General features: G+C 42.5%; 1 protein-coding gene across 14 annotated transcripts in view; it reads left to right on the top strand.

Annotated features, from left to right (window-relative positions):
- ASPH (aspartate beta-hydroxylase) overlaps window positions 1–26508 on the top strand; it is a 210232-nt gene that overhangs the window by 180713 nt on the left and 3011 nt on the right. For all 14 annotated transcript variants that reach the window (XM_057308038.1, XM_057308049.1, XM_057308035.1 and 11 more), the window contains 3 exons: window positions 9788–9923; window positions 15729–15820; window positions 16163–16296. In XM_057308038.1, the coding sequence (XP_057164021.1) occupies window positions 9788–9923; window positions 15729–15820; window positions 16163–16296 (362 nt within the window). The remainder of the gene's footprint in view (window positions 1–9787; window positions 9924–15728; window positions 15821–16162; window positions 16297–26508) is intronic.

The following is a 26508-nucleotide window of genomic DNA, read 5'->3' as shown; positions in this document are numbered from 1 at the left end:
ACTTTTGGAACACCAATGACACTTTCACAAAAAATCACAACTGAATGGCGGTAGGAGTCCAGAGAATTCAGGAAATTGAATGGTGGTACGACTTAAAAGTGAACTTTTAAGGGGGCTCTGCAGTTAGAAACATTAGTTTTGTCGTCAGCTCTGACCCCTAGGGAAGGTCATTTCACCCTTGGAGCCTCACTTTCTTTCTCTCTGAATTCAAAATAATTCCCTCAGTTTCTCCTCTCCTGCAAGGTTTTAATGAGGCACAAAAATGAAACAAAACCAAACACAACGAAAACCTGCCATCATGGTTGTGCCTATGTGTGTTTACATGGGAGCCCTTGACAAGAGTCAACACTCAGCTAAGGTTCTAGGATGGCATATGATGCCAATTATGGCGGCATAGTGAAAGAATAAAATGTATTATATTCTTTGAATTATTTCAAACGAAAAGGGTGTTTTCTTTCTCAGAGTGAAATTGGTGAGTTTTCAGTATTGGTCAATGGAAAGAAAATGTCTAAAAATTATCTTTATCTGTGATTGTCTTTGGGAATTCACAGTGCAGTGTTGAATATTTCAGAAAAATTGTAAACAGTATCTGTAGGTTGGTATTCTATTTGCTGTTCCAAAATTTTTAATCATGTGGGTCGTGATCTAAGTCTTAGTACTCATCCACACAGGTCGATGTCTTAAATATACATATGCACATACATATTATAGATAATCTGTTTATCGAGCGATTTATTGATTGTATGCACAGAAAGCCGCCCCATCAGACTCTTGGCCCCTTGATGTTAGGGACTTGGGGGTTTTTGCTTGTCCAGGACACAGCTCAATGCACTGGTCCCTGTAGGCAGAGTAGGAAAGGGAGATGGTACCTTGCCTCCCCCTTTAACTTCCTCTGACTAAGAATGTTGGCCCACTAGCCTGCCAGTCTGGTCTAGGTATAAGGAATAGGAGTCTTATTTGCTTCCTGAAGCCCCCAGGCTGGATGTTTCTCCTGGTAACCCGGACTATCTTTTCTCCTTTGTCCTGGTAGAAGACAGCCTTTCTCTGCCACTTTCTAGAAAGAGCAAAATCCAGTTCTCCAAGACTTCTCTTGCCCCAGTGCAGGGTGCTTTATCTTATCCTTTTTCTTCGGTAAGGACAATGAGAGACTGAATGTACAAATGGACAATGTCCAGACCATATATAAACCTAGAACCTTCACCCACAACCTGCAGAAAACCTCCTGGGAAACCACCCCCTTTTCTAAATCACCCAGGAAGCCAGCCTGCTGTAAGCCAGACTTACAGAAAACCAGAATGGCCAGGTAACAATCTCTAGTGACAATCCAGGAAGCTAAAGAATAACTTCTGTAACAATTGGCCCCAAGTGCCCAGGACTTAATTAATAAATGACAGCTTCTTTAATGTTTGACCTTGCCTCCCAGCTTAGGACCAGTCCAAGACAGCCAGATATGCTCTCCTAACCAATCACCTAGGATGCCCACTTCTAGGTACCTGCCAACAGCCTCCACTCAGGGTATGCCTGAAGCCTTTCCTTTTTTCACCTTTGAGTTTGCCCACTTCTTCACCAAAACACAAGTGGTGGTGGCTGACTCCCTTGCTCTAGCACACTGTGAATAAATAGCCTTTGCTTTTCTCATTCGGTTGGTCTTTATTTCCGCAATAAGAAATGTCAGCTTTTCTTTTATCTTTATATTCAAACTTGAAAAACAGGAAATCTGATTAAAATGCATTAGTACCAGCAAGAGATTGCTTTTTTAATGCTACTAATTTCCCGCAGAGATTTTATTTAAATTATTGCAAAGAGAGTTTGCTGTGAGAGCATTACACTCACTATGGCATTAGCTGTGATTCATAACTTCAGCTCAGCACTCGGGGGGGGGGGGATGCCCTCCACGCTTGGCTGCTCTCTTTAAGGCAGAGTCCACTAGTCCTGTCTCATCTAGGATATGCTACTCGTGTTTCATTGTCATGGTATAAAGTATAGGCATGTTTTGGTGAGGCTTCAAGCTGATTTATCTCTCAAAAAATTAGATATATAATTCCCAAATAATAATTAATTCTAACAATATGTTCACAGCCAATTATATAGAATTTGGTATATATTGTACTAATGCACCATTGTTACCAATTCCTTTTAACTCCAATTTTAATGTACAGACTTTGCCTAGAATGGTCTTTGACCACATGACTTCTCTGAATTTAGAGTTAGAACCTTGCAAAGTAATACGCATCTCTGAGACTTCTCAATTGCCAATATCTGTGTTTTCTTGCTTCCTTTTTTCTTAACAGCTAATCATATGCCATTGCTTACCTAACCTTGTTTATGTTAATCTGAGCTCTCAGAGTTCTTGTATTATGTTTTGTCCACATGTTAAAAGCATAGCTCTTCTTGCCTTTTTCCATGACTATGTTTTATTTTGTTCCTATAAATGTACTATTTTCCATGTTGACGTGAATTTATTCCTGATCCCCTCCCATCTGCTATTTGCCCTCGTAGCTGGAACTAGTTCTCACTTGAATGTACATTTGTGCTATGTGTTGATCATGCTCTCCAAAATTCATATTTTGAAGCCCTAACCCCCCAGTACCTCAGAATGTGACTGTATTTTAGAGATAGGGTCATTTAAGGAGGTAGTTAAGTTAAAATGAGGCCATTGGGGTGGCCCCTAATCCAATATGACTTGTGCCCTGATGAGAAAGGGAAATTGGAACACATGGAGGGACGTGTGCACACATAGAGGACAGACCACGTGAAGGCATAGCTAGAAGATCTGCACACCAGGGAGAGAAAGCTCAAAAGAAACCAAACCTGCCGACACCTTGATCTTGGACTTCCAGCCTCCAGAACTGTGACACCATAGATTTCAGTTGTTTAAGTCACCAGTCTGTGGTAATTATATGTTATGACAACCTCCACAAACTAATACGATTAGTGAAGAAACTCCCCTTACTTAGCAATCTGCAATGTTTACTTACTGCCTTAGCAAAAACGTTTCTCTGAACGGTTCAATTTTCCTACATAGAAGAAAATATTTAAGGCTCAGATGGATGAATGTTGCTTGATTAGGACAAAATTAAAAGTGATCTTGTGTCAGGCTTCAAGCATCATAATGAATTTTGTCATCATTGGACCACATCATGGAATTGGGGGCATACCAACCAAATGATGCAAGGGGAGCATGTAGGCCAAGGGAAAAGAAATTAGGGTGACGATAAGTCAGTATATGGAGTAGCAGAGTTCGAAACTGAAATATGATGCTGAGAAATGTTTTCTTCTCTCTGCCGCCTATTTCAGTTACGTGAAATGGCATCACTTTGAGTTTGGTGGTATTTTGAAGGCACAGTCCAGGGATCACTACGAGGTTTTGTGGGCTAATGGGATTTTGTTTTCTCAGTTTTACTAGAATGTCCTTCTGGTTTATGAAAAAAGAAGGGAAATAAATAATAATCACCTGTTGGAGATGTTTAGAAGTACGGGTGAAGAAGGAGTAAGCAGAACTGAGCAATCCATTTACTACCTCCCACATGCAACCTCACTTAAATGATAATAAAAGGATAAAAAAAAGGAACAGATGACAGTAGAAAAGAAAAACCTCACTTAAATGACAGTAAAAATATAAACCTACCAAAAAAAAAAAAAAAAAACACCAGGAGGGAGACAAACAGATGAACACCACCAGCTTGTTTTCTGTTTTGTTTGTCTTTTGAAAGTCTAAGAGGGAAGTATCTGACTTGGCGAGTCCAAGAAAGCTGAAACCAAAGGAAGTGATTGCACAGGGGCTTCCAAAGGGAAGGGGCGTAAGGCACCTGCTACTGCAGCAACCGCATGGGCTTGAAGAATACGCCGCCCCCTACCCCACGTTTCAGATGCCCAGTGAGAAAACTGGCTTGAATATGTGCCCAGTGGGGACGCCTGTCAATGCCACGCCCTCCCCTTTCACACAGCTCCCAGTCACTGTCTCAGTCCTAGAGGACCCCCAGCCGAGAGTCGCCTAACATGGGAGAGACCCCTCAACGTGAAAGAAGATAAAGAAACAAACAAGCAAAGAATGCAGTAGAGCTCAGGGGAAACAGAAAATGCGGGGAGCAAATGCCAAAGAAATAATACCTGTAAGTTACTCAGAGCAGTAAGAGAAGATAGCGTAGCCACAAAAAAAGAATAGGTAGGATACTGTGGAAAGGAAAAAAGACCCAACTAGGACTCTCTCAGAAATGTGCAAAATAGGATTTGCAAAAGTAAGAGTTTCATAGCAGTATTGAAAGCTAAGAAAATCTCCCAGAAGGAAAAACCAAAAGTGGTTGAAAATAGAGAAGTTAGAAAAATTTGAGGCTCAATTTCACATGTTCAGCATACCAACGAAAGTGGTTCCAGAAAGAATAGGCACAGAATGGAGCAGAAATTATTAAAGAAATAAGACCGGATAGTCTCCAATTGAAAAACTGTGAGTTTCCATATTGAAGGGACCCGTAAGTAACCAGCACTTACACTAAGGTACAGTTTCAGGAAATTTCAGGAAGCTAGAAACAGAAGATTTTAAAATCCTCATCATTATCATCATAGCTGTACTTACACATAGCAGAGGTACTTTTAGCACATTTAATCTTAGAGATTCTTGAGGAAAGTCATAGTATTTCACCGTCTTTATAAATGAGGAACGTAAAGCAGAATGGATAAGTTAATTGCCTAATATCATGTAGCTAGTAAGTGGGAGACTGAGATTTCCAAACCAGGCAGTCTAGCTCCAAACCCACTACACTGTACTAACTTCTATAAGGTTTTCTGAGGGACCCCCCCCCAAAAAATGGAATCGAAAAGGTCAGCTCTCCCAATAGCAACACTGAAAGTTATAATACAATGTGGCATTGTTTTCAAAATTCTCAGGAGAAAGTATTTACTACCTAGAATTCTGTAAACAGGCAAGCCTTCAATCAGGTGTAAATGAAGTTTCCGATATTTTCAGAAATTTAATGTTACCCATGCTGTGTCCTTTCTTGGGAGCAACTAGAATGCAATAATTAGGAAGACCACTACAGGGCAAAAGCCAAGGGCAGTTCCCTGATAATGCTTGCCCAGCATCTGGTCCCGATCAAAGCAAGACAGCTGGCTACTGTAGGATTACCTTCAGAAAAAGAGAGAAAGAAAGTAGTGGCTTATCTGATGTTTTTGGCAAGAGGTAGAAGAGTATCAAGAGATTTTATATCACCCTTTCAGTGCTGTAAAGAAGAAACAGTAGTAAGTGCATTAGAAAATGAAGCCAAAGAAAAGGGAGCAGAAGTGTGGAATGAAGGGTCAGGGTTACAGTAAGACTCAAGTTTGAGTGATACCTCATTGTCATACTATAAAACCCGAATGTAAATTTACTCAGATGTATGAAAGATTTTGAATTTAACTGTAGCAAGATTGAGAAGAGGGAAAAGAAGATATCAGATGGTTAACTTGTTACCTTCCCAAAGAGAAAGATGAATGATAATGTCTAGAATGGAATAAATCAAGAAATAGTGGTATAAACATAGTATTTCGATTAGAAGCAGGTAGATAGCAGAAGAGGTGTTTAAAGCAATTAACTGGGTTGGACTCAGGATGGGGGAAGAATTGAGTGCGAGACTGCTGCTTTTATTATAAGACTTGTAGTATTAGTTGACTTTTAAAAATACGTACTTTTAATTGAGTGAAAATAGAAAGGGAAATTTAACCATTTGACTATAAGAATTAAGTTTGGCTTTAGTTTGGTCCTCTTGAAACTTTCTGCAAGAAATCAGTTTTCGGAGAAGACTTTAAAAGTAGACTTAATCCAATTTGATGTTGAAGAGAAAAGCGTACCAACCAAGTGAATGAGCAGAATATCTGGGAAGTGAGGACCTCGTCAACTGGGTGGGGGTCTGGGGTACAGAACGAGCAGAATATCTGGGATATGAGGACCTTGTCAACTGGGTGGGGGTCTGGGGTACAGAACGAGCAGAATATCTGGGAAGTGAGGACCTTGTCAACTGAGTGGGAGTCTGGGGTACAGAACGAGCAGAATATCTGGGAAGTGAGGACCTTGTCAACTGGTGGGGGGTCTTGGGTACAGAACTGTGGTGTGCTGTGGGGTTAATGAATCTTGAAGCTGGGAACTCCACTTAGAGATGACTTGAGTGCCAAATATAGCTGAGGTTCAACAAAAGGCAAGCGCTCATGATGGGCTTACGAAGCCATGTGGCACCGTAAAAACAATCAAATCTCTGTGCTCGCAGATCTGTGCTGCCCCAAGGAGAAATGTGAATTAGAAGCTGTTGTCTTCCCGGCGATCAGCTCAAATACCAACCCCATCAGTTTCTTTTTTCAGTTTCATGAAATGGGTGTATTTAGGGTCAAAGAAGTAATATTTTAGATGAGACTTTTAATAAGGTGAGTATGGCCTGCTCTGTGTGAGCCTTCAAGTTCCTGTTGGAATTTACTAAGAAATGGAAGTCTTTTGCCCTCCCAGACATCTGAGTGGTATTACTGTAGGAAAGATTCGTATCCGTTCCCTCCCTCCCGCCCTGCCTTCTCTCTCCCTCTCACTTCCTCTCTCTCTCTCTGTCTCTCAAACACACACACACACACACACACACACACACACACCCTGTGTAATTACGTTTGCTGTTTAATCCCCTATAATCATGTGAATTTTATAGTGTGGTTCCTTGGTTTACGCTTAAAAATAAAATTCCCAGGTCCCCTCCCAGGTTTCTCCCTGATGCCCATAAAAGAGACTATGCCGAATCTTTCCAAAGTTGAAAACGACAAACAAACAAAAAACAAACCAACCAAAAGCAAATCCAAGTGCACTCATTAGTCTGGTAAAAGCCTGCTCCTAAGAAAAATCTTAAAAATTTTATTTAGTGATGCAGTCACTTTAACATTTTCCTTACTGCTTTGTGCCTGTTTTCCTAACAAAAGATCAGCTCTTTGCAAAGATGCTCCTAACATCAGCTTGCAAAAGAAATGAAAAAACTTCTAAAATACCAGGAGGGAAGAGGGGAAGAGCCTGCTGTGTAAGGCTCCAGAAACCTCATTTGAAAAGTAATTTCATGTGTTAGAAAGGTAATTCTCCCCTCATCTGTGTGACAGCTTAACAAGAATCTAACAGATTTATCTATCAACTTGAGCAAATTACAATAACCACAAGGAGTGTTGGCGATTTAGGTACATTTGAGAAGATGTGAATATATGGGGTGCATTTTTTTCTTTTCCATAATCTTGGGATTCTTGAAAAAAAACCCCATCATATTCTGTCATTCAGGGGACCTGCCAAAGTGAGGGCTTTTGAGTATCTTTTTATTGGAATTCTGTCTTTGACTTGCTATGTATGAATTACCTACTTGGGATGAAGTAATATTGAAATTACTGATGACCAGCACCTGCATAAATCAGCGTGATGGTAGCAGCAGCTGTGGCTTCTGACATGAATCAATAGATGGGTCTCACAGAAATAGCAGTATCAAATCTGTACATTGGTGTAGCCACTGTGGAAAATAATATGGCATTTCCTCAAAAAATTAAAAATAGAACCACCGCATGACCCAGCAATCCTACTTCTGGTTATATATCCAAAGACAGTGAAAATCAGATATTGAAGAGATATCTGCATTTTCATGTTCATTATGCCATTATCCACAGTAAGACCTAGAAACTACCAAAATGTCCATCAGTGGATGGATGGATACAGAAGATGTGGTATATATACACATAAACACACACACACACACACACACACACACACACACAGGAATATTATTCAGCTGAGAAAGAAGGAAATCCTGCCATTTGCAACAACATGGTGGACCTTGAGGGCATTATGCTAAGTGAGATAAGCCAAACACAGAAAGAAAATATGGTATCACTTACATGTGGAATCTAAATTTAAAAAAAAAGTCAAACTCATACAAACAGAGAGCAGAAGAGTGGTTGCCAGGGCTGGGCTGGGGTGGGGGAATAAAAGAAATAGGGAGAGGTTGGTAAAAGGTACAAACTTTCATCCATAAGAGGAATACAGTCTGAGGATTTAATGTTTAACATGGTGACTATAGTTGATAACACTGTATTGTATAATTAAAATGTGTTAAGAGAGTAGAACTTAAATGTTCTCAACAGAAAACTTTGAAAAGGAAAAAAATGAAAGATAAATGTGTGAGGTGACGAATGTGTTAATGAACCAGATGGGGGAAATCCTTTCACAATGTATATGCATATCAAATCACCACGGTGTACACTTTTACAGATCTTACTATTTTATTTGTCAATTATACCTTAATCAAGCTGACATTTAAAAAGGAAATAAACCGGTAGAGTCAAAGAAATGAAGGGGAAAAGAAGACATAGAAAATTAGTATCTATCTTAAAATCTGTGTCGGGCCCTAGACTATCTTAATAAATCTAATGTTGTCACATAATATAAAAAAACGTTCCCTGGGCTGGGCTGAAGTTGGCACCATGTTTTCACACAAATCTCTGAGGGCATCTGTCTCTCAGAGAGCTCCTGGCTCCTTATCACTTTTCCAACATGGAATCATGAATTCATAAAGCCGGGTCTGGTAAAAAACAAAAATGAAAACAAAAAACAAAAAAAACACTTAACACATTATCTAATTCTTTGCTCTATCCAATAATGGGTCAACCAGTTTTGCTTGATTAATTCAAAATATAGAGATCCATGTTGTACAAGGCACCTTAATCCGCTTTCAGGGGGCACTAATTATTTTCATTTTTTGTGTGTCAAAATCTTTCTTTTTGTTTGTAACTCACTAGTTTGAGTGCCCTGCTCTTGAGCCCTGACTCTTGAAATCAGGTATTGTGCCCCTCCCTCTCCATGCACCCATATACTCAACTGCTCCATCCACCTCTCGTTCAACATAGAAATGTTTGGCATTATTAACATTTCAGAATCCCAGTTTATCTGTACAATTAGTCTCAGCATACAGTAGGAAAGCAGTTTCTATTCTTTTTTCCTCTGAGTAGTTCCTCTCCGTCTGCCCCTCCACAAGCTCGTCGCCCTCGCCTGCTTTCCCCTCTGCATCAGCATCACAGTGTGGTGGCGAGGAGGGCCTGGCAGCCAGAGCTCCAGAATGTTCCTTCCACACATCTTCCAGCATCTGCCTGGCCACTCCAAGGCTCTGCTGGTCTTAAACCCACTTTCTGACAGCGGCTAAAGCACCCTTGTTAAGGAGAAGTCAGAAGTATTTTTGTTTGGCTGAATTCTAAACACCAGGGCATTTATTTGCTTTGTTTTGCTATTAACTTTATAATCCATCAAATGTTCCAATGGACACTTTTCCAATGTCTTTAAAATGTAATCGTAATTTACCATGTTGAACGGCATGTTCATGAGGACCTCTGTTGAAAGATGAAGTCCCTGATGTCTATTCTTTGTGTGCCAGGGGGTCGCAGGGAGCGTACGGTAATGTATTGAGAGGATAAGATCAGCAAGAGCAATACTCTTGTTCACTTGTGATCTTTAAAAAAACAAAACAAAACAAAACAAAACAAACAACTTTTTGACAAATATAAAAGTAATTGTTGGAGGGGATTATTCTCTGAGGAATTACTGACACTTTTATGCTGCAAAGGCATTTAGTTCTCAAAAATAGTAATAGGGCTTTTTTTAAACCCTTGACAAGAAGTCCTAAAGGAAATTGAAATAAGCAATCGAGATGAAAGCACAAATTTCATTACTTTATCAATCAAATAAACAAACAAAAAGCTGAGAGTCATGATGACTACCAGGCATATTTTCAGTCCAGTAAAACCAGAATCTTCCCTTCAGTCCTTAGAAAGAAACTGGAAGTTAATCCGCGATGAAGGCCTCGCAGTGTTGGATAAAACCAAAGGCCTCTTCCTGCCTGAAGACGAAAACCTGAGGGAGAAAGGCGACTGGAGTCAGTTTACGCTGTGGCAGCAAGGTGAGAGCTCCTGATTTCTAGATTGTTCTCTGCAACCCATGACCTGATGTGAGGAAGGCTCGAGTCTTCTCAAGATACTTCCCAGAGCCGGGATTCCCCAACTTAAAAGGAAACTGCCCAGAAAAAATATATTATCAAAATCCATCATTGTTTCTTAAAACTACATGTAAACACTTATCTGTGTGTGTGTGTGTGTGTGTGCGTGTGCGCACGTGCACATGTAAATATATGTGTGTGTATATGTAAGTATACTCACATGTGTATTTGGATAAATATATATAAATAATATTTCGGTTTTCCTGGTCTCTCTCATTAAATGGTAAGTCACAAAGAGTAACCCTACTGTGTAGGCTTAACCGAAAAGTCCACCATGTGCTAATTACTATCTTAGAAAGGACCTCCCTGGAGCCTCATTTGCTCCATAACATGGAGATGATGTTGCCTGCCCAAATGGGGTCACCATGGGTTGGAGATGATAAGACAGCAGAGGGACAGGCAATAATAATTAGTGTCTGCGCTCTTCAAGAATAGGAAGTGGTTCACATTCTACCTAACATTCCTTGGGCTGAACCCAGGCTCAGGCACTACACGGGGCTCCAGCATGTGTGTGTTCGATGAATTAATATATCAATCCATCCTGAAAATGAGGAGCGTTGAATTTTAGCTTTAAGGCTCTTTCCAGTTCTCTTCTTGAAAAATCACGTCACCTGGGTTGACAATAGCTATCCAAACATAAATCCATTTTGGAGACTAAGCAGTATGTGTGCACAAATTCAGCTGCACCGAATAAACTGAGAGGACAAGCAGTGGGTTTGCATTAAAGGACAAATAAGAGGTTGTTTATCTCACCTGCGCTTTCAGAATGGTTTACACAGAAGAGAAAGAAGAGCTACTTCAGTAATAGTTTCAAGGGTATGTCCATCGGAGGAGACATCACGTGATTTTTAGTGACTGTCAGCTTTTTGGCCAACAAGATATTTTTTTAAGGGAGCTACAAGGTCAATATGTGAACAACATGCTAATTTTGTCTGTTGGAGTCTCACTAAAATGCCTGATTTCTGTTGGCCTCAAGCATTCACAAGTTATCTGATCCTTATGCATTAACATCCTAATGCTTCCTACAACAATGCTTCAGGCATCCTGGCTGTAATTTCCAGAACCGTAGTCTCTGCTAACAAAAGGTGCTTTGATACAGTTGAAATCTGCAAAGCATTATAGGGCATATAAAAGTATTAAGCAAGCAAGAAAATAAATAATGGAGACAAGACTTGGTTGAAGGCAACATTTTGACTTTAGATTTTTGCATGTTTTTAAAAAGTTTTAATTGTGGCAAAATATGCTCCTTAAGCTGTAATGTATTTTCACTTGTATTATTTCCAGAAAATGATTGCATTTCTAACTTGATTTCCATTTTGACTCAGAATGATTGAGCTGTGTGTGTATTTCGGGTGGGGGCTATCATTAAGCATGTGTTTTCCCATTAGTTGCAATTAATTAAATAGAAATTCATTTCTAATTGGGGTTTTTGGGTTTGTTTGTTTTTTTTGTTTTTTTTTGTTTTTGTCATAAGAGAATGTAAGTCACATAGTTTCTCTTTTAGGAAGTTTTTTTTTATAATAGTAGTTTTTTATTATGTTATGTTAGTCACCATACAGTACATCCTTAGTTTTTGATGTAAAGTTCCATGATTCATTATTTGCATATAACACCCCGCGCTCCACGCAATATGTGCCCTCTTTTAGGAAGTTTTGTTAAGGTTCTTTGTGGCCTTCTGTTGGTGGTTCTAGGCTTCTGGGAGCAATCCAGTAACTGTGTTCTGGAAGAAAATTCTTAAAGAATTTTGAAGACAACCAGTACCATAGCTTGCATAGAAGCAGATGGGATCCCTGAAGCATATCCTCCCTCAGGTGGCTCAGAAACTGGAGAGAGAATCTGTGGCAAGAGGGGTTGGGGAAGATGTGAGGAAGAGAGGCAGCTCGGCAGTGTCTTAGCTACGCTAAGAGCTCAGATCCGGACAAAGAGACTGAGGAGTATCTGATTTAGTTAAGATGTAGAGGTTGTCTAGTTCTAGTTAGGAAAGGATGGTGCTAGAGAGTTGAAGGCCTTAAAGCTGTGGCTGGAAGTTTCATTTTTCTCCAAATGGTAATGAGAATTGTGGTGGGTCGTCCTGGTCACATAATCAGGACTGAAGAATATTTATTCCTTTTTAAATGGTCAACTTTTTTGAGTTGGAGAAAAAAGAATCCACAAAGGTAAATAATGGTTTTTCCCTACAAATACGTTTTCAAATTGCTAAGTGAATGTTATGGACTATCTGTTTTGGTCAAGTTTATTAATTATCACCAACAATGAACGCTAAAATATATAGTTAGCAGATATGCCATACGTGTGTAGTCATTCTTTCTTCCAGAACCCATAGGGGGCGATGCTAACTAATCTCAGTAGCCTTTCTGGATGAGCTCAAACTGAACCTCAACCTCTGAGTCCTTCTCCACAGTGTTCTAGGTAGCCACTGTCAATTGATCAGAATTGTCATGCAAGATGAACCTGTTATCCCAGCAGAGCCCTGAAGCAAAAAAAGATACAACCCAAGACCTTGAAGGGCACCTGGGTGGGTCAGTGAGTTAAGCATCTGCTTTCAGCTCAGGTCATGATCCCAGGGTCCTGGGACTGAGCCCCACACACTGCTCAGCAGGGAGTCTGCTTCTCCCTCTGCCCCTCCCCCCACTCATGGTCTCTCTCTCTCTCTCTCTCTCTCTCTCTCTCAAAAATGAATAAATTTAAAAAATCTTTAAAAGAAAATAACCCAAGACCTTTAAAAATCCCAGCTCCATGAGTTTTTCATGAAGTGTATTCACATGTAAATGAAGTATCCAATTGATTCTTCCAAATCTGCATTGACAGAACTTCTAGGGCCATCTTCCCCAAGAAACAAAGTCGATCACTTCTTGAGAGTTACTTTAAATTTGATGAGAAATAATAAAACAGCCATAAAGCCACCCTGAATTCAGCCACCTGGCGGTTTCCTCCTCAGCTGAGCGTTTGCTCCCCGCAGCTGCTTTCTACTCCAAGATGTGACAAAATGATAAATTATGCTTTAAAGCACAGGTTTGGGAGACCAACAATTCCAGATTGGAGGCCTGGCTACACCACTTGTTAGTTGTGTGATCTGAACATGTTTTTGAATCTCTGTGCCTCGGATCCTCATCTGAAAAAGGACAATAAAATTAGTGCCTCAGATACGAGGTTATTACTGGGATCAGTGAGCACTCTCGAAAGATCTGACAATTATCCAGTAAATGATAGTGGTACTACTTTTTTATTACAAAATAATCGTATGTTATATAATAAGAACAGTAATGGAGGGGTGGTGGTCTTAGGTCATGGTACTTGGGTCATGGTTAAGAACATGGACTCTGGGTCCAGTTTGGCTGGGATTCCTGCTGTGCCACTTAATGTGTGACCTCTCTGTGCCTCTGTTCCTCCTTAAAATACAGCGCTAATAGCACCTCCCTCCCCAGGTGTTGTAGGCATCAGATGAGTCCTTTTAAGGATGTTAGTGGTTGCTGGCCCATGGTGAGCACCATGGAACTGTTGTCGCATTCCTTTTTTTTTTTTTAATATTTTATTTATTTATTTGAGAGAAAGAGAGAGAGCGCACAGACGGGAAGGGGGGAGGCAGAGGGAGAAGCAGATTCCCTGCTGAGCGGGGAGCCTGATGCGGGACTTGATCCCAGGACCCAGAGATCATGACCTGAGCCGAACGCAGTTGCTTAACTGACTGAGCCACCCAGGAGCCCCCCGTTCTTGCATTCCTAAGTCCTCGCCACCATGTGCAAATCCTTAAAGCTGCCAGTGGTAATCCACGAATGTCAGGCATCTACACAGCTTTTTCCCCTACAGAGAGTATGTGTTTACAGACTAGAAAGGATTCATGTGTCTGCATGGCTAGAGGTGCTCTCTCTAATTTAGTCCTGACCAAGTGGTGGTCCTAGTGACACCCAGCCCCTTAGGTTACCCATTCTTTAAGGTACAATACACCTGTTCTCTAAGGGGCACATGCTCAGCCCTCTCTACTGTGCCTGTGGGAAGTCCAGCCACTTCTGGTTCCTCAAGCTTCCAGATTTCACTTAACTGCTACCTGCACAGCACAGAACCCAGAATTGGGGACTCCTACCAGTCCATCCCCAGATCCTGCATAAGGGAAGGCATGGGGAGCTGGGCTTCAAAATGCTTTATGATGATGTATACAGGAATCTGGTCAAACTGGCATTTATCATTCAACTTACTTAGGGTACTCCATTAATCTAAAAATAGCAGCTAACATTTTACTCAAGGGGCAAGAAGATTACTTAGGAAAAGCTAATACACATATAGAAGTTGTTTACTAAAATATTGAGGTCCATTGGAGGAGAATGCCTTGAAGTTGCATTCCTTGTAACTCTCATTTTATTCTCAGTGTATGATTATCTTAGGACACAACTAACATTAACTAAATAAAATTAAACTCAGTTTTAGATGTAGCAGCCCCTTACAGGAATCTTGAATAGGGAATTAACATTTTTCTTTTAAAAAATCCATTATTTTACTCCTACGTAAGAACAAATAATGCTGTGTACATTTCCAAACATGTCTTCCCTAAGACACAGTTATAGACACAGTTATTTTGTCAGTGGTGAAGAAATTTGCATAGTCCAGGATGTTTAAGACTATCTCCCAAAATCTGTGTCCCCGATACAGTCACTCATAGAAGACATCATCTCTCAGATACTTCTTCCCCATTTCTTATTTTTTTTTAAGATTTTATTTATTTATTTGACAGAGAGAGAGACAGCCAGCGAGAGAGGGAACACAAGTAGGGGGAGTGGGAGAGGAAGAAGCAGGCTCCCAGCAGAGCAGGGAGCCCAATGCGGGGCTCGATCCCAGGACCCTGGGATCACGCCCTGGGCCGAAGGCAGACGCTTAACGCCTGAGCCATCCAGGCGCTCCTTTTTCCCCTTTTCATATAAGGTATGATCTGTACAATGAAAAATACATTCAATTCCAATTAAAAATGTTTAGGTAACTCTTTGATATAGTCCTAGAAATGCATTTTTAGGTTAGAAATAGAAGCTGTTTTTTTTCTTAGGGAGTCTTCTATGACTGCTCTAACAAATTACCACAAACTTAGTGGCTTTTAAATGACACAAATGTATTTATCTTTACAGTTCTGGAGCTCAGAAGTCTTCAGTGGTCTCACTGAGCTTAAATCAGAGTGTCCTCAGGGCTCTATTCCGTCTGGAGGCTCCAGCTTCTAGAATCTGCCCATATTCCTTGGCTTGCAGTTGCTTTCCATCTTCAAAGCTAGCAATGGCGGGTCAAGTGTGTCTCATTCTGTATCCCTCTGTTCTGCCTCCCTCTTCCACATTGAAAGACTCTTTGATTACATGGAACCCATCCAGTTAATCCAGGGTAATCTCTTTATTTTTAGGTCATCTGATTAGAAATCTCAATATCATCTGCAGCTGCTCTCTCCCCTTGTCATATAGCATAACCTGTCATATAGCATAACCTGCTTACAACATGGACACCTTTGGGGGGGGAGCATTTTTCTACCTGTCACAGGGAGAATAAGTATTCAACACTCACCTTGTCCATTAGACAGCCTTAGTCAAATAGTCCAACACTGGACATTTCTGGTCCTTGCTCTGCCAGTCACTGTCCGTTACACTTTGTTTTCTTATGTGTGCTTAGCTTTCTCATTCCTAGTAAGGAGTTTTACTGTGAATTGCTTCTAACAATGATTTTTATCATGTCTTCTTCTAGGAAGGAAAAATGAAAATGCCTGTAAAGGAGCTCCTAAAACCTGTTCTTTACTAGATAAATTTCCCGAGACAACAGGATGCAGAAGAGGACAGGTACCAAGCGTGTCTTCAGTGATGGGAAGAACACAGTTCGTTATTAGGAAGAAGGGAGTGGTGACCTTTATAAAGAAAGCGTTATTTTTGGCCCAACGAAGGCATCTTTTTTCGCTCTCTCTTTGATAAAACATAATTTCATGTGGTTGGTGTCAGAATTGAGCACAGGAAATGTTGGGAGAAAATGAGAGTCCTTATCCAAGAAGTAAGACGAGAATATAAATTCTGAGCCTTACAAAGGTTCAAATTCAAATTGACATTCATTTTATCCTGTCACTTTAATTTAGCACTTCCTCCATCCCTCAATAAATGGATGACCAGTTTGTTGTATTTTCTGCGCAGATCAAATATTCCGTCATGCACCCAGGAACTCACGTGTGGCCACACACGGGGCCCACCAACTGCAGACTCCGAATGCACCTGGGCTTGGTGATTCCCAAGGAAGGCTGCAAGATCCGATGTGCCAACGAGACCAAGTATGTCTCCCGCCATCATCGTCTTTCCTATCACCTGTGAGGATGGGTGTTCATTTTAACCACTCTGTATTCAGTTGGGTTATTTCTCTTCCATTGTAACTGAAGGAAGCTGGGATGGGTAATATTAATCCAAACTCGAGCCTCTGTCCCTTTTTTCTGCTCTCTATTAGTCTGGAGACAGCCCTCCATTCTCAGGCTGCCCTTCCTCATCATTTCTCCCCATACCACTCATCCCTTTGAAGAAGAGCCTTCTCGCTTTTCTTTCCAGATGGACAGACTTCCGTTCAGAGTCAGCTACCTTATACCGAGCCCTACACGTATTACACACTGTGCTTCTTGCTCTGCAACGTGAGTGATTCATCAGTGCAGAGAGTCCCCCTTCCTGAAGAAAATGCCCAGTGATGTTTCTGTGTTTTGCTCTGGAGGAGGCAGCGTGGTACAGCAGAAGCAGGCTGCCTTGTTCCAATCCCAGCTCTGCCACCTAATCCTGCATAACCTTGGCCGCTTCCTTAATCCCCTAGAGCCTCAGCCTCCTTACTTATAAAATTGGCACTGATGCTGTCTGCTTTGCAGGACTGTTGTAGGATTAAATGAAATAATGCATACACGGCACTGAGCCCACATCCTAGCGTGAGTGGGACATGGTGAATGTTAGGCCCTTCTCCCCATTGCCTTTCGCTCTCCTAATCTGATTACTCCCTCCACCTAGAAGGCCCTTCTTTTCACCCATCCAAAAAAACCCTATTACTAAGATCCAATGTCATTTCATAAAAAGGAGCCTCTTTTCTGACTTAACAGAATGTATATAGTGTATATTCTCAGTAATCCTATTCTTTATCTTCCATTGTTTTTTATCAATTAACATATGTTAGCCTAATCTTTCCAAGCTATAAGCTCCTGGAGGGCAGAATCCAAGTTGTTTTCTTCTTCGGCATTTGTCATGGTCCTCAGCTGAGGTCTGAGGGAGAGGGCTGTTCATGAGTACACGGAGTCACTCGTTCGGTTATTGGCAGAGACCTGCCCACCCCGGACATGGATGGCCCAGCAGCACAAGGATTCAGAGTTGAATCCGATGGGGGCCTTCCCCTGCCAGACGTGCCTAATCAGGGACCCAGTATAGGCTCACATGTTCTGAGTCATAAGAGAGGCAGAGATAAAAATGCTACAGATGGGTCAATGGCCAAGTAGCCCATTTGCTGCTGGGGTATGAGAATCTTGGCCGTGGTGATTTTTAAAGACAGGAAGGTTTGGAAATCCAAAGCTGGGAGAAGAGGGCTCTGCAGGCTGAAAGAACAGGATCTGCAAAGGCACAGAAGCCAGAAATGATAGGGCACATGTGAAGAATATGGAGTGATTTCTGCAACCAAGAGTGTAGGATACCATCGTGTAGGTAAACTGATGCACGGTAAAATTTTCAAGAGGTTATTGGAGCATACACCGATTCACATCAGAGAGTGTCAAACAAAAGGTGGTTAGGACCGTGCCAGGACAGGAGGTAGGGGCAGGGTTTCCCTATAGAAGATGCTGAAGCCAAGCAAAGTAAGTGTTCGACTGCATATAGTGTATGTGGCTGCCATGTTGGGGAAACCGGGTTGGCTGTTCGCGACTGGTTGCTCTTCAGCTTCACTTCCTCAGATTCAAGTGCACAGACTCTGGCTTAGGCTTTGGTTCGCCTGTGTGGTCCCCCAAGACGTTAGAGCCACCCTCTAGTCTAAAAGCTTTAACAGCACATTTAGACTAAGTTTGGAAAGTGAAAGAGTGGAATAGAAGCCCAATCGTACAAGCTTTGAATAAAAATGAGTGGGATCAGAGCTTTGTCAGGAAGATATTCTGGAAGCCATGGGAGAAAGCTGTGGGGGAAGACAGGAAAAACAGTTAACAGCCTTGTCACAGCAGCCCGTCCAAGAAGAGCTGGACTCGGGATGCTGGTAACAACAGGAGAGTAACAAGCAGGCACAGGGGATACGAAGATTGACTCAAATGAATCCCAAGTGTGATGCAAGGGAGGGGAAGTTCAAGGTGACTCGGCGGTGTCCATTTTGGTTGGTAGAAGGCTGTTGATGCTTTAGCAAGTACGATCTTGGGAGGTGTGAGGCAAGTTCAGGGAAATGGATCATGAGTTCCGTGTTTGTGTATATTTTATTTAAGTTGCTATTTGAACACAATCGTGGAATCATCTAGGAGTCGGCAGGATATAGATACCTGGAGCTCAGGAGAGAAGTCAAGTCTAGACATAAAGGTGCAAGGGGCAGACTTAGCAGGAGGTTCTGGAGGAAGCTTGAGACTCCGTAAACACAGCCACACTTAGACAAAGACAAAGGAGAACCACGGGGAGATGGGGCAGCGGGCGGCAGAGTCGGCAGGACCAGGACGAGAATTGGAGATAGCTGAACTGCAGAGGTTCCTCCCCAGATGGATGGATCTTGTCAACCTTTGAGAACTCCGTTTGGGTCTGCAGGGCCTCCACCAAAGGGAAGAGGGGTGAGGACATGGTGGGGGACCCAGGGAATACAGAGAGAATGCTGGGGAACAAGATCAAATAACCACGGGCAGTGAAGACAGTGGAGAGCACCAGGCCTGTTTCTTGAGTACTGCCTATGGTTATAAACTTGTTTGTTATCTCCGTCTCTGTCTCTCCTTCCCTCCGTCCGTCCCTCCTGCTTTCCATTTATTTGTTAACATTTCAAGTCTGTCCTGCTTAGAGATACTCTGGGAAAAATCACTGGACAGAAGTCCACTTAGGAAAAGGTAGAGAGAAGGACATGCAGGCACTGAGGTAGTGATCGGAGGCCTGAGGCAGTGAGAAACCCAGGCTGAAGGAACGTGGGTGGCGGCGAGGAAAGGGAGCAGGTGGATAGTGCCAGAGGCTTAAACAAGAAGCCAAGCAGGGCTCTCACCGCAGAAGTGACGCTGGGAGAGGTGTCCCGGCAGCACATGCGCAGTGTGCCGCCCCCCCCCCCCCGACTCCCAGCAAACACCTGTGCGTGACCAAGGAGGGGACTGCCAACCCCTCCCCTCAAGTCGAACACGTGATTAGGGTAACTGTCTTGTTACCTACCCGAAGGAGCCCCAGTCCTGCCACTCACGTGGAGGGTGAGCTTGAGCGAGGACGTTCACTCGGCAGCCTCTCGTTTCCACCGTGCTGAAAGATAACCTACTTCACGTGACAGGAAGTACCTGCGGATAACAGTAGCTTGCAGGTGGTGTATTTTGCGGTGATTATTAAAAAGAACTTTCCACGCCCCTACCAAGGGTCGGGCCAGGAAGGCGATTTTGCGGAGGATGCAGTGCTTCCAGGTCTCTGGCCCTGGCGAGTCCGTAAGCCGCAGTGCCTTTCCACCTCATCGTGGTCGGCACCCTTCTGTGGGTCCCTTCTCTTGTACTTTATAGTGTGTTACATTCTCGTCCTCAGTAAGCCTTCCCTCAAGGTCAGGTGAAGTACTTCATTACAAAAATAGTGTTTTTCCTAAGAGACATGGGTCCATTAAAGTAGTGTGTAATGCTGACAGTGAGAAGAGCTAGATACCTGACGAGCACACAGGCAGCTTCTAAACTCCGGAGACAGAAAGACCATAATAGGAAACCTGGAAGTTTCAGGCTGTTACTGTAGAAGTACTGTTAGGGTGGGAAGAGAAACACATATACCAGGAAATCAGGCTTCCTTGTGCTAGGCAACAGGAAGCAATTTTCAGAGCCTCTCAACTTCCAAAAGAGTAGTTGGCTCGTAACAATTTGTGCGCCGGAGTTCTCGGGTATTAATAATCGCATGGCTGTTCCTCCGGCGCCGTGTGGGCCCTGCTAGCACGCGTGTTGTTTAGATATTCCATCACTGCGAAACACAGCACAGCGTGGGCAGCCTGTTATCAGTGCAAATACAGTGATCATTTAAAATGCATAAATGCCCTCTGATGCATGAGGCACATTCCTTGGACATAATTTGTAAAACACAGAAGCACAACAGAGAAAAGTAAATACGATTTTGATCTTGATACTCAGCGACAGTGCCCAGATGCGGATGTGTATCCGTGAGGAGGAGGAGGGGCACAGGAGAGATAAATAGCGCGCTGGCTGTGCGGAGCAGCTCGGAGGGTGCCACACACGTTACTTATCGATCCTCACGACAATCCTAAGGGATGATTAAATCGTCGGTTCTACAGCTGGGGAGACCGAGGTATGAAGATGCCAAGTCACTTCCCCAAGGCCCCTCAGCTTAGCAAGCGCTGCTGTTTGTGAGCGTCTTAGGGCGGCCATACCAGATCACTACAACCCGGATGCCTCACAGCAGCAGAAATGCACTCTCATAGTTCTGGAGCCCCGAAGTTTGAAGTCAGCAATCAGGAGGGTTGGGTTCTTCTAGAGGCTCCCAGGGAGAATCCGTGCCTGCCTTTCTCCTGGCTTCTGGTAGCTGCCGGCTGTCCTTGGTATTTTTTGGCTTGTACACATCGCCCCAGTCTCTGCCCCTGCCAGCACAGCACCTTGCCCCTGTGTCTTGTCCCCTTCTCTCTCTTTCTCTTTTTTTTTAGAAAGATTTATTTATTTATTTATTTATTTATTTATTTATTTATTTATTTATTTAAAGGAGAGATGGGGGAGGGGCAGAGGAAGAAGGAAAAACAGAGTCTCAAGCAAACTCCCTGTTGATCCTGACATGGGGCTCGATCCCATGACCCTGAGATCACGACCTGAGCCAAAATCAAGAGTTGAATGCCCAACCGACGGAGCCACATGGGCACCCCTCCCCTTGTTTTTATAAAGGTACTTATCATTGGATTTGGAGCCCAGCCTAATTCAAGATGGCCTCACCTCAAGATCTTTAACTTTATTACAACTCTAAAGACACTTTTTCCAAATAAGGTTACATTCACAGTTTCCAGGTGGACATACTTTTTGGGGGAGTTCACCTTGCAACCCACTACAATATCAGAACCAAGGTTTGGTCCCAGGCAGTCTGGCTTGAGGGTCTGTGTAGCCTCAGCTCCATAGCCTCACTATGCATAGGTTTCTGGGCTTTTGGGGTTTTGATGATGATCATCCTGTACCTAAAAGCTGATCACTGTGAGTGGTGGTTTTCGTTTCCAGACAACAAGATACCAAGTAGAGAAAGCAGCTGGAGAGTCTCCATTTTGGGCCATTTGTGTCACCCTGGTAGGTCATGCTTTGTGGTCTGTCAGATGAGCTCATTATGATCTTGATCCAAAGCTGAATGAACTTGAGTCAGTGGATAAACATGCCGCCCTCAGGTGGGAACTAATTTTTACCCTCATGGCATGGCCAAGCTCTTTAAGCTTTGGATGATCCCAGACAGAAATTCTTTCTACTGAGTCTCCCAGAGGACCTCCAGGACATACTAGAACCAAGCTGCAGGAAAGAAGAGTGACCGTGTGGCTCTCCCGGAGACTCTGCATTATTGCCTGCAAATGGCCAGCCTGAAATATTAGACAAGACCAATACATACCAGGAAAGCGTGCTGAAGAAATGAATTCCCTCTCTGTTGCTTTAGAAATAATGGCCCTCTCCCGTAGCATACTTCAAGTAGTTTATAACATATTTTTTTCATTTATCTCTCAAGTTTCTAATTAGGGAGACCCTGTGGAAGGCCCACTAAAATATTAACAGTAAGAGAAGACTTAATTTTTTAGAGCCACCATGAATCGTTCATAGGCAACATTTGTTTGGTTTTTATAAAGCATCCAAGAAGATTAAAGTCTTAAAATCTTCCCTGGAATCCTAGCTGTTCTGTTTCACAAAATATAACCATCTTCCATCCAAATGGTAATGTGACCTTATCCACAAGTCACCATTCAAATCTGCCCATCTGGGGTTGCAGGTTGAAAATGGCATTTTAACCAGATAGCTTTCCTGAAGGTTTGCTATTGAACAGGTAGCATTTTGCCCTCTTTCTGCCTTTCCTTGAGCAACTGGGTGAATTAAAAGCATCAGTAGAGTCTCTTAGTCCCTGCTCTGCTTGGCACAGTGTGTTGATGGCTTTCGTCCACACAGATACCCAGCAACATCTCCACAGGGAATACGAATCATGTGCAAACATTTTGTTTGTTGAAATGATTGTTGAGAAATTGGAAAGCTGGAGTCCGTTTTGCTACGGCAATATTAAATGATGTGGAGGTTCCTGGGCCAGCCCTCCGAAGCTTTTACCTCACGGTCTTTAGACAACTTGCATAACCTGTCAGAGCCTTGATTTCCTTGTCTCTGAGACGAGAATCAAAGCGTATCTTTCTATGGTTTTGAGTTGTAAAGCAATCCTAGGGACGCCCACGGAACTGTATGTACAGAGAACTATGTGGCGAGTGCACTCAGCGTACTGGATCTTTTATTGTCGTCTTGTCTGAGTGCTGCGGAAATGGGGACTTTTTGTCCCTTACATTCCAGGGAGTGAGACCAAGCACTCCTCCACGATCAGATGTGGTTCATGTGACCTGGAGTGCGTGCTCTGACAGGGAGGAGGTGGGACTTTAAAGAGTTAGGGGACGAGGTAGGAAGCCAAGGGTGTGCGGGCCCCGAGCTGGTGAAGGGATGGGACAGATGCAGATGGGGACTGGGGTTTGATAGGTATGGGGCCAGGAGGGGTGCTGGAGAAAGGAGGACCGGCAGCAGCACAGCTGATCGCTCCACCCCCCCACTCCTGCACCTCTCCCGTTCCTCCCTGTGTCCCCACCCTGGAACTAGAGGTACGTGGGGAGTGGGCAGTGGCATCCTATCTGAGGCTTTAGGAGTTTTCTCCTGCCTTTTCTCTTTCTTTGTCCTTTTTTGGCTCTCTCAGCTATGTGACAGAGCCCCTGCTACTGGTTGACCTGGGGCCAAGAGAAGGAAGCCCGAAGTTTCCACAGAGGCAGCAGCGGGGTGGGCAGGAGGGCATAACCCAGAATTCCAGGGCCTCTGTGGAGAGGAGGGAAGCCATGTGGCAGCCGGGCAGGGGCTCTTCGTGAGGGGCTGGGAGATACATCAGGGGTGCGTATATATACAGTCTGTTGGGAAGAGAGCTTCTTTGTGAAGTTAGCCATCTTTTATTGGAATTATATTTTGACATTAAATAAAATAGCAAATACTATACCCATTTCTCAGATGAAAGCTTGTTGACTATATCCTATGAAATACAATGTGAAGACTGAAGTCCTAACCAATAACTTACTTAACTCAGAAAATTAAGAGAATTTTAGTGCTGCAAGGAGCCTTAGAGGCCATCTTATCCACCTCTGTCATTGCACAAATGGGGAAACTGAGGCCCCTACGTGAAGTGCTTTACCACGTGGCTAGTTCACAGCTGTCAGAACAAGAACACAGGTGTTCTAGACTCCAGAAAAGTGCTTTCTCCAGATAGATAGATAGATAGATAGATAGATAGATAGATAGATGATAGATAGATAGATAGATAGATGATAGATAGATGATAGATAGATAGATAGATGATAGATAGATGATAGATAGATAGATAGATAGATAGATAGATAGATAGATAGATAGATGATAGATAGATGATAGATGATAGATAGATAGATGATAGATAGATAGATAGATGATAGATAGATAGATAGATAGATAGATGATTGATAGATGATAGATAGATAGATGATAGATAGATGATAGATAGATAGATGATAGATAGATGATAGATAGATAGATAGATGATAGATAGATAGATAGATGATAGATAGATAGATAGATAGATAGATGATAGATAGATGATAGATGATAGATAGATAGATGATAGATAGATAGATAGATAGATAGATAGATAGATAGATGATAGATAGATAGATAGATAGATGATTGATAGATGATAGATAGATAGATGATAGATAGATGATAGATAGATAGATGATAGATAGATGATAGATAGATAGATAGATGATAGATAGATAGATTGATAGATGATAGATAGATAGATAGATAGATGATAGATAGATGATAGATAGATAGATGATAGATAGATAGATAGATAGATAGATAGATAGATGATTGATAGATAGATAGATAGATAGATAGATAGATAGATAGATAATTGATAGATAGATGATAGATGATAGATAGATAGATAGGTAGATAGATAGATAGATAGATGATAGATAGATAAAGAATGTGTGTGTATGTTTCTGTCTGAATGTATTAGGTAGAGAGAAGAGTTTAACATTTCAATTCTAGTATGTGCCAGGATTTCTAATGCAGTCAGAAAGGAGGGATTTCAATAGATCAGAATTAATAAGCACTGTGTTAAGTAGCCTCGTTCCTGAGCTCTTTGACCCTTTTCTGCATTCCACTTAGCCTGTTCCATGCCCCACACACAGGCCACCTCACCACAGCACCTATGGGCACTCAGAAGATCCCCTAGTCCCGTGATCTTGAGCCAAAGATTTGGGCTCTGGAAGCAAAGCTAGCGACTTTCTGCTTCTCCCACAGAATCACGGTTATCACTGCAGACATCTGACCTTGCTTCCATAGGATTCCTTTGCTGGAAAGTTAGAACCATGTCTCTTGCCTACCTCAGAACATTCTGGCAAAAATCACTGAGATACGATCAATCAAGTTTTTAGGTGGAAGACTCTGTAAGCACCCAGTAGCATCATTATCATTGATGATGATTCCGTGACATGGTTAGGGTTGATAGGTTTGTACCGCCACTGTTATACCAGTATCATTAATTATAACTTGAGAAATTACATGATATCGCTTTATCTTCGGCCAGATAGTCTTGTATCTTTTGCAAACCATGGAGAGGCATTCTTCTCGTAATGGTAAGAAATTCTAAAGGCGAGGGTAGGTAGCCCTCTGGGGAGGAGGGGCAACATTCCGACTCTGGTCCTGCTTTTCTGAATCCTCAGAGAAGGGCCGCGTGAGCGCCGTCAGGAAGCTCAAAGGTGACTCTGAGAAATCTTTTCTCCAGAGGGCACGCTTCATGTCATACTTAGAGTATAACTTAGTCATATGTGGTGGAGCTTTGCTCACAAAGCAAGTGGCCTGAAAACTGTTTCTTGGCCTTGCAAGGATGAGTCTTTGTCATTTGGAAGAGATCTAAAGACCTTTGACCTCTCCAGCTCTGTCTTGTTTTGTGCAGAACTTCATTCTTTCCCGCACAAGCTGTCTATCTCTACTTAACCCGTCACTCAGCCTGCGTGTTGCTTGGATGGGGTTTTGTTGTTCTTCCCTTTGAGGTTAATGAGGTCTGTACTTTTTGTCACTTTAGGTGTCCTAAGTGATTGAAAGACACCAGTTTTGAAGTATTCAAAAGGAATCTACATTAAATAATTGGATATCGTTGCTGTTTCTGGGAAAATGTATGAAAGAAAATGGAAGGGCAAATAGAAGATAATGGAACACACTTCCCCATGAGTTTTATGGCCCTAAAGGAATCCAACTCTTTGGAAATACCTCCTAGACTTTTTATTTAAAAAAAAATTGTGTTGGGGCACCGGGGCAGCTCAGTCAGGCGTCTGACTCTTCTTTTCAGCTCAGGTCATGGTCTCAGGGTCCTGAAATTGATCCCCGTGTCAGGCTCCACGCTCAGCACAGAGTCCGCTTGTCTCTCTCCCCCTACTCCTCCCCCCCCCCCCGTTCTCTCTCTCTTTCTCTCTCACATAAAATCTTTAAAAAAATTGTTTCATCAGGGCATTTGGCTTTCTTACACCCATCAGAATCTAGTGAAAAATAGTTTGCGCAACCTAGAATTTTCTCTTTGGGTCTTTGAGTTACTTCCAATATTTTAAGTAGATTCTGGATTCTCTACCACTCAGAAAACATTGAGAACCACTTGTCGTTGCAGCACAAGTGTGTATTGCAGATTCTCTGAAAGGTTTTTGATATCTCACGCCCTTGCAAGATTTTCAGTTTTCTCAAATGAAGGCAAATCCACAGGGCATGAAGCCAAGGTTATTTTTGGTAGCATTATACCACTTCCATACATTATCACCTCTTTTATCTTTATTTCCTCCTGTATTTTCCTGCCTCCTCTGTTTGATGTTCTCTGCTGTTAATTGAATATCTACTCTACGCCCAGCATACGCTAATCCTCACATCAGCTGTGCTGATAAAGGTACAAAGGCTCAGGAATGCGGAGCACCTCACCCCAGGTCACATTAGTAGTAAGTGGCAGAGCCAAGAGGTTTGAATCTGCTTCCCCTCGGGGCTATAACTTTTCCATTGCACTCTGCTGTTTCTCTCCCCCTTTCTCTTCTACCGTATGCTCCCCTTTGCCTTTCCCTT

Source organism: Ursus arctos, unplaced genomic scaffold (genome assembly GCF_023065955.2).
Source record: "Ursus arctos isolate Adak ecotype North America unplaced genomic scaffold, UrsArc2.0 scaffold_6, whole genome shotgun sequence".
Lineage (NCBI taxonomy): Eukaryota > Metazoa > Chordata > Mammalia > Carnivora > Ursidae > Ursus > Ursus arctos.
This window is presented reverse-complemented; position numbering and strand designations above follow the sequence as displayed.